This window comes from Trichinella spiralis (genome assembly GCF_000181795.1).
Source record: "Trichinella spiralis strain ISS 195 chromosome Unknown Scfld5, whole genome shotgun sequence".
In the NCBI taxonomy this organism is placed as follows: Eukaryota; Metazoa; Nematoda; class Enoplea; order Trichinellida; family Trichinellidae; genus Trichinella; species Trichinella spiralis.
Window position 1 is genome coordinate 600,409 of NW_003526944.1, and position 12,583 is coordinate 612,991.

The 12,583-nt window shown below is 33.5% G+C and overlaps 5 protein-coding genes across 5 annotated transcripts; all 5 read left to right on the plus strand.

Annotated features, from left to right (window-relative positions):
• The first annotated feature begins 307 nt into the window (after positions 1 to 307).
• Tsp_03804 (putative WAP-type 'four-disulfide core') lies at positions 308 to 3,904 on the plus strand. Its single transcript, XM_003374560.1, has 6 exons — positions 308 to 429; positions 596 to 1,026; positions 2,892 to 3,056; positions 3,184 to 3,333; positions 3,454 to 3,609; positions 3,693 to 3,904. Exons 1-6 carry the CDS (start codon positions 308 to 310, stop codon positions 3,902 to 3,904), a joined length of 1,236 nt encoding a protein of 411 aa, XP_003374608.1.
• A 1,869-nt stretch (positions 3,905 to 5,773) lies between these two features.
• On the plus strand, positions 5,774 to 6,706 carry Tsp_03805 (conserved hypothetical protein). The gene is given in 5 exon segments (XM_003374561.1): positions 5,774 to 5,803; positions 5,821 to 5,937; positions 5,988 to 6,163; positions 6,541 to 6,596; positions 6,678 to 6,706. 5 exon segments carry the CDS (start codon positions 5,774 to 5,776, stop codon positions 6,704 to 6,706), a joined length of 408 nt encoding a protein of 135 aa, XP_003374609.1.
• Positions 6,707 to 6,719: 13 nt separating this feature from the next.
• Tsp_03806 (FAD synthetase) lies at positions 6,720 to 7,463 on the plus strand. Its single transcript, XM_003374562.1, has one exon. The coding sequence runs from the start codon at positions 6,720 to 6,722 to the stop codon at positions 7,461 to 7,463; it is 744 nt and encodes a 247-aa protein (XP_003374610.1).
• A 1,207-nt stretch (positions 7,464 to 8,670) lies between these two features.
• Tsp_03807 (conserved hypothetical protein) lies at positions 8,671 to 10,042 on the plus strand. Its single transcript, XM_003374563.1, has 3 exons — positions 8,671 to 8,815; positions 9,345 to 9,496; positions 9,935 to 10,042. The coding sequence occupies exons 1-3, from the start codon at positions 8,671 to 8,673 to the stop codon at positions 10,040 to 10,042; spliced, it is 405 nt and encodes a 134-aa protein (XP_003374611.1).
• An 828-nt stretch (positions 10,043 to 10,870) lies between these two features.
• On the plus strand, positions 10,871 to 12,554 carry Tsp_03808 (conserved hypothetical protein). Its single transcript, XM_003374564.1, has 3 exons — positions 10,871 to 11,048; positions 11,939 to 12,111; positions 12,378 to 12,554. The coding sequence occupies exons 1-3, from the start codon at positions 10,871 to 10,873 to the stop codon at positions 12,552 to 12,554; spliced, it is 528 nt and encodes a 175-aa protein (XP_003374612.1).
• The last annotated feature ends 29 nt before the right edge of the window (positions 12,555 to 12,583 follow it).

Consider the following 12,583-nt stretch of genomic DNA (forward strand, 5'->3'; position numbering starts at 1 on the left):
AAAAATAACAATAGCAGTTCCGTTCAGTAATTTATATTTGTATAAAAGCAAAAGACAACTTATACTTCGAGCGAAGCTTTATGTAAATTTTCATTTTACGAGATTACAAATATTGCAGAATAAGACAACAGTGAAAGCTTTCTTTTATTTTAGTTTAAGAGTTTTCAATTTCGAATATGAATATTTATTTCTCTTTTAATTTAGATAAATACAATTGTTCAACCAATTGCTTTTTTTATTTTATTCATTTTTTAATAATAAAAATTAATATGATTGCACTGATGCAAATTATTTTTATCTGTTAGTTATGCAAAAGGTGGCGTTTGTAATGTTGTTGCTTGTCGTCGAATCTCTTCGCACGTTATCCAAGAACTCTCATCAAAAGGAGCGGAATGTAAACTTTCGCGACGTAGTTAAGAAAAAGGGAAAGTCAGATGATTTAAAACAATTGCCTAAAATACAGATGCGTCAACAGCCGCCACTTTTGGGCACCCTGCCCCAACCACCAGCAGCCATTAACGAATTTTCAGGCATTGACAAACAAATAATAAATTGCCAGGTTTGAGCGATTGTTGATTGGTTAAATTTTCTTCAGTATAGGTGTTTGCCCAGATGGGTCTCACGCACTGAAGCACTGCACCCAAACCGGATGTCCACAAGGTTACTATTGTTACTATGATTTGTGCTGTCAACACACCAAGCCTGGCTCTTGTCCATGGCAAATTGCTGGAAATAATCCTGTCGCCGGTCCACCTTGTGATACAGATATTGATTGTGCTTACAATTTGAAATGTTGCACTATTAATCAAAGGTCGAGATGTACTTTCCCATACGGATACAGTGGCGGTACGGTTGGACAAGTACCACCACAGCCTGTACCGACTTCCTTTGCTCCAGCCATGCCAGTGTCAGTGGGAGTACCTGTGATGGCAGGCATGCCTTTTGACATGTACGGTGGTGGTGGTGGTGGCTTTCTCGATTATCCCGACATGTACGGAGGGTACGGTGGAGGTTTCGGATATGATGGTATGTACGGTTGATAGCCTGTTTAAATTAAATAATAATTTTAATAAAGCACAAGCACACACACACACACACACACGCACGCACATGCACTTACGTATTTTTATTTGTTTATCATAAAAATTTGTTGAATCAGTGATCAGAGAAAAGATTCAAAGCAGTATTCATCATTTTAGTGTTGATGATGCATTTCAGTAGTTTCTGCCCAGAAATAAGATTTTTTTGCTAATTTATGTAATGACGGTAAGAAGATGTGACTGTTGAAAAAGAATATGTAACAAATAAAGGCAAACGTAAACAGTTGACTTTTCTTATTTCATTACTGATATCGTACCTCTTTTGATTGTCAAGTTTGATTAATGTTCTTTTAATTTACAGCAGTGTGAAAATGATGATTGCAGTGAAAAAAAGTGATTGAATTTAATTCGATTTAAAACTTAATTCCACTTTTAAGATTAATTGTGACAAGCAAGCAAGCAATAAAACAACAACTTGTGAGACACTTTTCATGTTCATTTAGGGTGCGTCTATTTCTAGAAAAGCTGCTTTTATTGCAAAACCTGAAATGTCACATACTGTTGATTTATTAGACTGACCATAATCAGGTGCTATTATTTGAATTTATTATTTTCTGCATTTATTGTGATAATTCCTATTCGATTGCGTGGGCGTTTTTTTTCGTATATTAAAAAATGCATAATAATTTGATGATTTTTTTAAATGAAAAAACTTTTATTTGATAATTACAGCAAAAGTACAGTATCAAATAAAAGTTTCATCGATGAATTTAATTTAATTTTTTTTACTTTTACCCTACAATTAAAAGAAAATTGTAAAATTATGAAAAGTTTAGAAAAACAGTGCTGCTCTAATTACCTTTTATTTTATATAGATGACATGAACTTGCTGCACTTTTAGTACATGTTAATGAATTGAATATTTCAATTTGTTTAATTCCTTTCGTTTTTTCTTCTTCTTCTTCTAAATTAATTGAAAATAAGTAAAAACAAAATTATTGAAATTATTTTTGTGAAATATTTCAATTTATTAATCAATTTGGAAAAATTATGCTTTGTAAAAGTTGATTCACTCGCATTGATTTGCTCAAATGAATAAATAACTCCGCATGATCAATTACATAATTATTGGAGCGAACGAATAGTATCCCAATGAAACCGTTCAAATGATTCATCAGCAACTACAACTTGCTGTATAATTGTAACCGTTTTTAATATTAATCAGCGGTATCTGACGTATGTATGTATAGATATTGTTTTTTTTAATGTTTGAACTGATGAATTAACCTGATTTTAATTATAATTTGAAATTATGAATATGAACAGCGAAAAAAAACAATTCTCCAACAGCAGGAAGCAGTAGTTGCAGGTTAGCAGCAGCTACTGGTTGAACTGTTTTGAAAACAAAACGGAAGAGATGCATGCTTAGTTTAGTATTTTATAAAATAGCAACTTTGGCCTGATTTGAAACCGGATCTTCAAACATAAAATATTTTTACCGCAGCATCTGAAGAAATGGTATTTGAATTTGCCTTCACACTTGCTATTGTAAAGTAGTTGACGGCACAACGCATTTATAAAGTATCCGCTTAAAAATATTCAATTTGAATTATTTATTAATTCCATAATTTGAACATGACATTCCAAATTTTTTACATTACAACAACATTGATCACTTCTCTCTACTTACCAGGTGAGATCTCAATCATTTATTAAATGTATTGTAATACGTTTACTTTTATTTTTTAAACAATCTTATAATACGAATGAATTTATCGCTTTCATTTAATTTTAAACTTGGAAACTTGTTTGAAATTATTATTTTATTTGAGCAAAGTATTGTTTTTTCAGCATCGGCTTGGAAGGCTGGCACTTGTCCTGGGTTGCCTGTTCCAATTGATCCGGATGTCCAATACACGGATCGTTGTTGGAATGATGAAGACTGCTCCGGCGACAGAAAATGTTGCATGTCTGTAGTTGGTAAAGCTTGTATGCTTCCTGTCGAAACTTCAGATGGTAAGCTTTTCCGTTATATTACTAACCAGTGATATTTGTTTGGAATTAAAAAGAAAAAAGATATACATATATATTCTATTATAAAAGTTATATATATTTTTGCGGATAATTTCTTTTTCTTTTTCAGAATTGAGACCTGGTGGTTGTCCCGGATTTTTTGATTATGGTGGCATTAAAACGCATCATTGTCAGCGGGATACTGATTGTTCACAACCAAGAAAATGTTGTGATACGGCAAAAGGAAAACGATGCCTCCTTCCGAATGAAGTTATTTCCAGTATGTACTTGATAATATTTTTGTAGTTTATTCTGTATTGCATTTTAATGAAAGAAAAGATGCACTTTTAAATTGTAGAATTTTTCGATGAAAATTATTGAAATTGATTCAATTTTATAGATCAACAAAAACCTGGAACCTGTCCCACATTTTATGGTATTCCGGATGAGGATTCGTTTGATCGATGCAAAGCCGATTTCGAATGTCCAGGCAGTAGAAAATGTTGCACCACTAGAAGTGGCAAATTCTGTCTGTTGGTCGATGAAAATTCTAGCGGTAATGTTATTTTTGCATAAATTTAACTAAGCTGGCTATGATTTCGAGGACAACTTTTTATTTTGTTTTTCATTGTTTTATAGAACAAATAAAACCAGGCTTTTGCCCACCGGTGTATGGAATAATTTCTCCACGGGCATTTAATCGTTGCAATAATGACGCAGATTGCACAAGCAATAAAAAATGCTGTGATACTGTTTCTGGAAGAGCATGCATGGCACCAAGTGGAAACAAGTTTGAAGAAGGTGAACTTTTTGAGTATCAAATGAGGATTCAAAGCAAAGCGCCAAGCTGAATATGCTAAATCGATTTATAGAAACGAAACCAATTATCATAATAAAACCAGGAAAATGTCCGCGTTTTTATGGAGCGCAAGAATCACAACTGTTTGATCGATGCATCCGTGATTCAGATTGCAATGGTAATAGAAAATGTTGCGCAACTCGAACTGGAAAAGAATGTCTCCTACCCAATTATGGTTTGTGTATAAATTTGAATATGAAATTGAAATGATAATTGAAATGGCTCAGTTGTGTATGCTTTCATTTGTTTTTAGACAATGAAAGTGATGACATGAGCGATAACAACAACAGCAACATCAATAATAATAATAATAACATAAGACCTGGTGTATGCCCACCGTATTTTGGAGCGGTGAACGTTATTAAGAATATGTGTGCAGTGGATTCAGACTGCAAAATGCCCAGAAAATGCTGTCAAACTATAACTGGAAAAATGTGCTTACTACTTTCTTAGGACTGACTTTTAAATTTCAGTTATTTTATAATTTTTAAATCATCTCTTCTCTGTTGATGGAATTTGAATAGAAAATTAGCGTGATAAAATTATCAGTAAAAATCAAGTCATTATTTTTTATTTCGAATGCAAATTCAGATTATTTTTTTTGTTAATGAAGAATCTGTTCAAGATATTGAAATGTTTTACGTGAAGGCGTGTTTTATTCATTGTTGATTTCAAAGACGGAAGGTAAGTTTCGAACAGACTTGAAATTCATCCGTTTATAAATCATTAACTTCCATTTCATTTCTATATAATATTGTGCAATTTAAATATAGTATGCAAATATTTTTACAAATTTATGTTTACTTTTTGAATGTTGCAGAACGTATTTATTATGTCTCTTCTCTTTATCAGTATGTGTACAATTTTATACGTGGAAAGTGGAGTGAATGGCAAAAATTCACTGCGGAAAATGCAAGTGCATACAATCAGTGTAAAACTGATTTTTTTCATTATTTAAATTTCTTATTGAGCAGTTTTATTATCCGAATAAGTTTACGAAACACTGAATGAAATTATTTATTCTTTGCAAAAATTGCTTGCGGTAGGTATGTAAATTAAATGCATGAAGTTGTTATTGCATAATGAAAAAGGTTTTGAATTGTAGAATTTCACCGCGAATATCAATTTTAGCCTTTAAAAAGAAAGGAATGAAAAGGGAAATTCTGATTTCTATATTGTTATATTGCATCGTGAAATGAAAATTTATCATCATTTACAATGTATTATTGTAATTCTACAAAAGTTACTATTGCATTATAAATCTGACGATTGTGAAACATGATGTTGAAATCGTGCTTTACGCTTAAACTTATTTCGAGCAATTGCGCGCACTGCAGATTGTAAATGATTTATTTAAAATTATGAAGAATTTGCGAGATATTTTGTTATTTTTGTCATATTGGAAATGGCTACTGTATACAGTTCCAAATGTAAACAATATTTTATTATTTTCATTGAACTTGCACATCCTTCTTATTTACTGTAATTAAAAGATTTGATTACTAGTAGCAGCGATAAAACATTGTGAAACTTTTCAAAGGTATGCATTTTCTTTTTTTGCTTTTAAAAATCAATATCGTGACATGCTTGTTTATATTGTCAGTGTTCATTTAGTTTTAATAATATTTCATTTCCTTATAATTCAAATAAATTCATGTCGTTCTTAAATGATTCCCCATTGCTTTTAAAAATAATTATAACGAGATGAGATCAGATGAGGTATTGGCATTTTCCCTTATTAAAACATTTCAGTTCATAAAATTCGTTTTCATTATTATTATTATTATTATTATTACTAAAATTATTATATAAATGTACGCGGTCGCTTTGTACGCTTGTCAAATGTAAACATGCTTCGTCAATGAGATCATCCTACTTGAGTCGTAAACAGGTATCCTTTTATTAAAGCCACATCTTCACCAATATGAGTTCTTGTGTGTAGAAGTTGGATTTCGATCTAAGCTAGATTTCGGTACATCTTGTTTCGTTCGTAAACTTGCAACAATGGTCGGATCTGTGGACAGTGTTTCTTCCAAAAGTCGTCGTTGTCTGCGTTCTATTACTGAACTTTCAAGATAGTCGAACGATTCCGTTTTCCGAAACTTCTTTTCGATATTGTAGCCAATAAATCCTATTGTGAAGGCGACCGGAAACATGATGTATGGGGCGTACGTTCTGGCAAATACCATCACATGCCACATTGTAAAACTTTACCTATTCAAAATGTTCTCGCAACCACGGCAGCTGTTGAGTAAATTTCAATTAAATTTCCGTGCTCGTCTAAATAATATACATGATGTAACAATAAGGAAATTAATTTATGCTGCAATACATTGTTACGTAATTAGAACTTCCTGTTTATTACTTACCAATAGCAAAAGCACGAATGTATATTTTACAGTATAATGCTGCGTAAGTTCAATTATATTTCATCGTAATACAATTAGTTATTTGATGTCGATTTTTAAATTTAATTTACCGAATTGATACTTCTTTTTATTTTGTTTTTCAAAGCATTTTATCGTTTAAATATTATTCTATTGATGAAGTTTATATTTCGTGTAATTGGAATGTTGTGTAAACTTTTGTACTTGAATATCATGAAATCTTATGAAAATGTTTATACAGTTTGAGTGCAGGAATTTACTTTCCATTATTTGATGCCAATGCTCTTTATGAGGCAAGTATAATAATATTATAATATCTGACAAAATAAATACTAATATTTGTAAGTTTAATTATTTTATTGTTATTAATATTTTAAGTGAAGAAATTATGTCCACAAGGTGAATGAAACGCAGCCAGAAATGGATTTAGCAAATGATCCCGAGCCATGGCGTGATGTGGTCCTCAAGATGAACGAATACTTAAAAATGATGAACATGGAAGAAGAACCTTTTTACTGCCGACTTCTTGCTTCTATAAATTTGATTTTCAGATGTACCAAAACGTATGATATATCGGAATGTTTGTTGTCTTTCAACGGAGGGAAAGACTGTACGGTGTTGTTGCATCTGTTGCACTACGTCTTTTCCAAGGTTTATGGTACGGGGTATGTGTCGAAATTTTCTTTGGTCTACATTGAGCCTGAAGAAAGCTTTGAAGAATTGGAAAACTTTATCCAAATAGTCCAAGAACGATACGGTATTGGGATGATAAAATACAAAGGAAATATTAAACAACGCCTTTGTGAACTTCATTCAACACAGCCACATTACAAAGCTATTTACATGGGTACTAGATCCACTGACGCCTACGGAGACAAAGTTCATTCCGTTGAAAAGACGGATTCAGATTGGCCTGAGTACACACTGATCAAGCCTATTCTTGATTGGTCCTATCATGACATATGGAAATTTCTTCGAGATTTGAATATTCCATACTGCCCTCTTTATGACAAAGGATTCACATCATTGGGTGACCGTAGTGCTTCATTTCCGAACTCTAGCTTGGCATATACAAATGAAAGTGGTCTGATAATGTACAAACCAGCATACATGCTAGCCGATCCTGAACTCGAACGTTCAGGACGTAATGTATCATATCGCTGATTAAAGTACGCAGTTTAATTAAATGAAAAACTTTTCACCTAATAATAGTGTGCGTACAATTTGGTATTATTATGTCGTTTGTCAATTGTTGTGGCACATTTAATTACTTCCAGAGACATCATCATCTGTTTTCATTTCATCGTCAGCTTGATTCACTATGTGGTATGCATAATCGACATAACTGCCAGGTACAATACAAGCAGCACGTATAATTTTGAACGAAATTTTGAAATTTATTTTAATTATATTATTATTAAATTTTTTTTTGTTAAAATGGAATAATTTTCTTTTTGAAATTTGTGACTAATTAATTTTTCATCTTTCAAAAAATATTGTTAATTACTCTTATCGTTGATACTGTATTGTATAAACTGAATTATTACCGTTCATTGTATCAAGTGCTTGCTTGATACAGTTACGGTTCTGTTGTTCAAGTCTATGGAAAATGGATTATTTGATTTATATACTTTGTTTTTTGGAAATTGCTAGGCTGCCGAAGCTGAACTGTGTGAAATGAAAATCTAATAATAAATGACAGATGGATCTGTTGTAGATTTTTTTAATAAAGAAAATGGAAAAAGGTATATTTCAAAATACATTTTCTTTTTTTAATTATAGATGGTAATTATTGTAATCAGAAATAAACGGATATCGTTATTTATAAGAAGAAGATGAAGTTGCTACCTAGTCTACGTTCGCACATTATTAACAAATTATGCAATAATCAATATTTTTTCAAAACTAGTGAGTGTTTCTATTTTTCTTGTTTTGAACAATATATGTCGTGTGTGAAAATGATTTGCAGTTAATTTCTTATTTGAAACAGGAAATGTGATAGGGAAGAGAGAGAGTGAGATTTATTATTAGCTTTTGTAATTGAAAGAAGATGAAGCAATCAGTGTGTATTTCTGAACACTGTAATTTCTCTTATCATATTTTGCGCACTGCTTGCCTGAAGTTCGATCGTTGGTTTTGACTGTTTTGCATCACTTTCGCTTAATTAAACTGCACTGCTGCTTTCACTGCCTTCTGGGCTTCAGGTCGGTGCTCACTTTCCGGTGAAGTGATGTGTGCAATTTTGTCGACTTGATTCTTTCTACTTGGATGTGGAAAAATTATACTGTATATACAAAAAAACAAACAGACATATCATCGCATTGTTAGCTACCTTTTGAAAAGGAAAAGCTTTTTTTTATTATCATAAATAATGTGGCAAATTGTGCTGTTGTTAATTGAACTGTTCATTTCCGCAATAATGTGCAGTTCATCTTCTAAATTAGCATGGACGAAATCTGCCGGCGGTGATTCATCCAACAATTTGAATATATTCCAACAAGACTGTCGAATCGTTGGTATGTTTTTTGCTTTTGTTTTTTTTTACAATTTATTGTTTATCAAATTTAAATACATTATAACTTTTTATATTTATTAAATTTATTGTTTAAGATTCATTGAGCTGGTGAATATTACGTTTCCTTTTGAACTTGACTTGTTGACTTTTTGAAGATTTCAGTATACAGTTATTTAAAATTTTAAAGCTGCTAAATGTGAAATTCAAAAACTTGATTTAAATCTTTAGAATTGAAATTAACCCATTCAACACAGTTGACTGATATTTTTCACTTGTCAGTAGAAATTGTTTTATTAAAAAAAATTGTAATATCAAAGTTATACAGGATTGTTGAAGAAGAAAAAATATCAGAAAAAATTTCAAAGTAGTTGTATTTTTGAATGATATTTTAAAATCTAGTTAATCAATGCAACAATTGTTGGTTGTACTTGAATTATTTGAATTTGTTTCATCGGTCTACTGTAAAAATTTGAAACAATTTCCAATCGCAGTAGCCTGATCGATGATAATGGAACTGGTTTGACTTTCAGCAGTGGAAAAGCTCATCACCATTCCCGGCTGTATTCCTGTACGCGTCCAATTGAATGCATGCCGTGGATATTGTCTGTCTTGGACTGTACCGGATGGTCGACGTACCGTCGCAAGTTATGCCATGTGTTGCAGAATGGTGGAACGCGAATTGGTAAGTTTTTTCGAAAATATTTTTAATCAGTAATTTTTTCATGTGAAAAATTTTAAACCAACAGGTTGAATTTGAGACCAGATGTCAAGAGAGTAAGCGGGAAAAATTCAGCTTCACATCCGCCGTCAGTTGTGAATGCTTTGATTGTATTTTTGATCTATTTGCATAAAGTCGACGAAAAAATTGTTGGTCAACAAACGTGTGCCTGTTGGTGATTTAGTTGTCATTATTCTCAAAGAGATGTTGTTCGTTTAATGGAGTTGTGAAAAAAGCTGTGCAATTTCTTATCAGCATTAATTTACATATATCAGACGCCATTGCTACACAGAGTATGTTTGTTTTGTTTTTTATTTTCTGCTGCTTGTTTTTCCTACTGAAGCTTATTTGTAATGATAATAAAATTCCATAATTCGCATAACAAAACAACCAATTGTACAGTTAGATGATATTTCAATGTTCAATTTAAGAGCAACAAAGTTGAATTATTATATGTATTTGTTTGTGATAAAAATTTTGAATAATGCTGAAAAAATAGTTGTCGGATGATGAGGTTCTATTTGAAATTGGAAACAACTCAAAAGTAGGCTAGTTGAGTTGTTGTGCACACGAGTGGGCGAGTAAACAAACATTCATCTTCCCGTCGTTGAAGCGTGACCTTCTCATCTAGGCGTTCCGAGAATATACATATATATAAGCTTGTGCGGCTGTAGAGCTTTGGCGACTACAAAAAAAATGATTATTATTACTGTTGTTGTTGTTGAAGAGCTGACATGAACAATAGATTAAGGTCATTTGCATTTGACTGACAAGCCAACCCAATCCCCAAGCTATTCAACGAAACTGTGGCCATTGTTCTCTATTCAGTAGAATTTCCTTTTTTTAAGATTTGAAAAATAAAACAAATAAATGAAAAATATCCACTCCCTTCTCTGCTGTCGTACGATTAATTTCTGTTCCACCTTTAACAATGTCAATTATTTGCATATTCGATTTGAGCATTTCAATTGTTCGCTTTTGTCTTTTTGAAAAATAGATAATAATGGTGATAATTTTAGCGATGAAAGTAAATCAATCAGTCAGTTTTATTTGTACATGTTCGAATCAGAAACGCAAACACACAAATGCAATGCTCGTGTGTGCAGTAGGCAGATTTGACGCCCACGCATTTTCGGTCGTTCAGGTTAGAGATGAAAAAAAAACAAACAACAAACGGCGTGATTTTCGAACGTGAATTTCCAAAGTAATTTCTTATTTACAGTATGGCCATGTTTTGTATCGATGTAGTCGATTTATACGATTTTGCAATATTGTTTGTTAGCTGAAGAGGAAAAGTGGAAATTTGATGACTCACTGATTGATGGCGGTTGGTTTACAATGATGGCCTTGCGTAAACGGTTTAAAAATCAAAGTGGTTTTCATAAACGGCCTCTTGAAAACTTGCCCGCAACTGATACGCACTACCGTCACAGTGGAGTTGAGGAGTTCGTGGCAGTAGTTGTGATGTCGATGCGGCATGCATATCATCACAAGCAAGTTAGAAATAGAGAACCCGGTTATTTGTGGGTTACTGTTTGTTTGTTCCATTGCATTGTATCCGGTCCGGTCTGGTCCGGTCCGGTGCGAGTGATGCAAATGCTCTCCGGTCGGTGATTAATTTTTCACAAGGTGAACAACGACGACGACAACGGCCCCAGTCATCACGATCACCTAGCTAGCTGATTTGGCTGGTCGTTGATTGGTCAATTCGTTGCGTTGCTAGCTCCGCCTACCGTTGCTGCTCGCTAGGGCAACGTAGACGCGACGGCAGGTGAAAGATAGACTATGGTTGAGCGCGTTGAACGACGCACTGTTGAATAAGAGCGACAACAGTAATAATTATAATTATTGTAATAATAATAATCTGCGAGGCTTTTTTTAAAAGATCGACTTCGATTGGTCGGTTAGTTTGGTCAATTTTTGCTTTCCCGTCCGTCTGCTTTGTTGCTTGCTTGCTTGCTTACCTGTCCCGTTTTGAATTGTCTGTTTGCTGTTTACCTACGACAGAGAAGAATATACGTTGGATGAGTTACCACCAAAGTGGTCGCTAGCTGAAGAAACAGCTATCTCGAACAAGAAGTTGTGGTGATATTTGATTGAAAACAGAAAAAAGCAGCGAAAGAAAACGAAAAACAACATATATCTGTATTTTTTTATTGATCGTCTTGTTTCATTTTCTTTACTTCAATTATTCAAATATTGATTGGACGCGTTTATTGGATGTCAAATTTATTCGCTCGTACCGACCAAATTCAACGTTTTGATTGTACAATTATTATTATATGGCCAAGCGTACTGTGCTGTTGGTATTTCTTTTCGTTACCTTGAACAGAATAACGTTTACAACAGCGACATTCGATGATCAACAACAACAACAACAACAACTGCTTGTTGCTCATTTTCAAGAAGCGGGTGGAACGTACACGTTGAATCATACACTTTATTATCAAGATGGACCGTACAAAGTGACAAAGCCGATTTTAATACAAGCCGGAGCTGTGCTAACTATCGAACAAGGTGTACAATTGTATTTCGCATCCGGAGTTGGTGTGGTCGTTCAAGGCGTCTTGCAAGCCGTGGTAAGTTGTTGTACTTTTCTGTTTGTTTGTTTTTCTTGTCAACCTTTCCAGCCAGTTGACTTGTTCAATTTTCAAGCAACTAACTCAACTCCGCTTATTCGGATTATTGTTGTTGTTGTTGTTGTCGTTTGATTTATGCTCCCTACAGTCGGACACGCCCAATTTTCCATTTCTATATCTAACCTTGAAACTTCTATTCATAGAAACTGGCTAATTTTTGTACGTTGTACGATTTACGGTCACAACGAACGTTGTTGTGCTTTCAGGGAAACAAATACGTGCAAATCGACTTCTTGCCATGGAGGACACCGATCCAAGAGTTGGAACACGAAAGCTCGTTTCCAAATCTGCGTCTCGTCGACGGTCCATCGACAAGGCAAGGTCGTCTGCAAGTGCTGCACAATGGACGTTGGCGAGCCGTATGTACCATGATGACCAAGTGAGAATTTGTTTTTTTGTTTCGGTTTGTCCT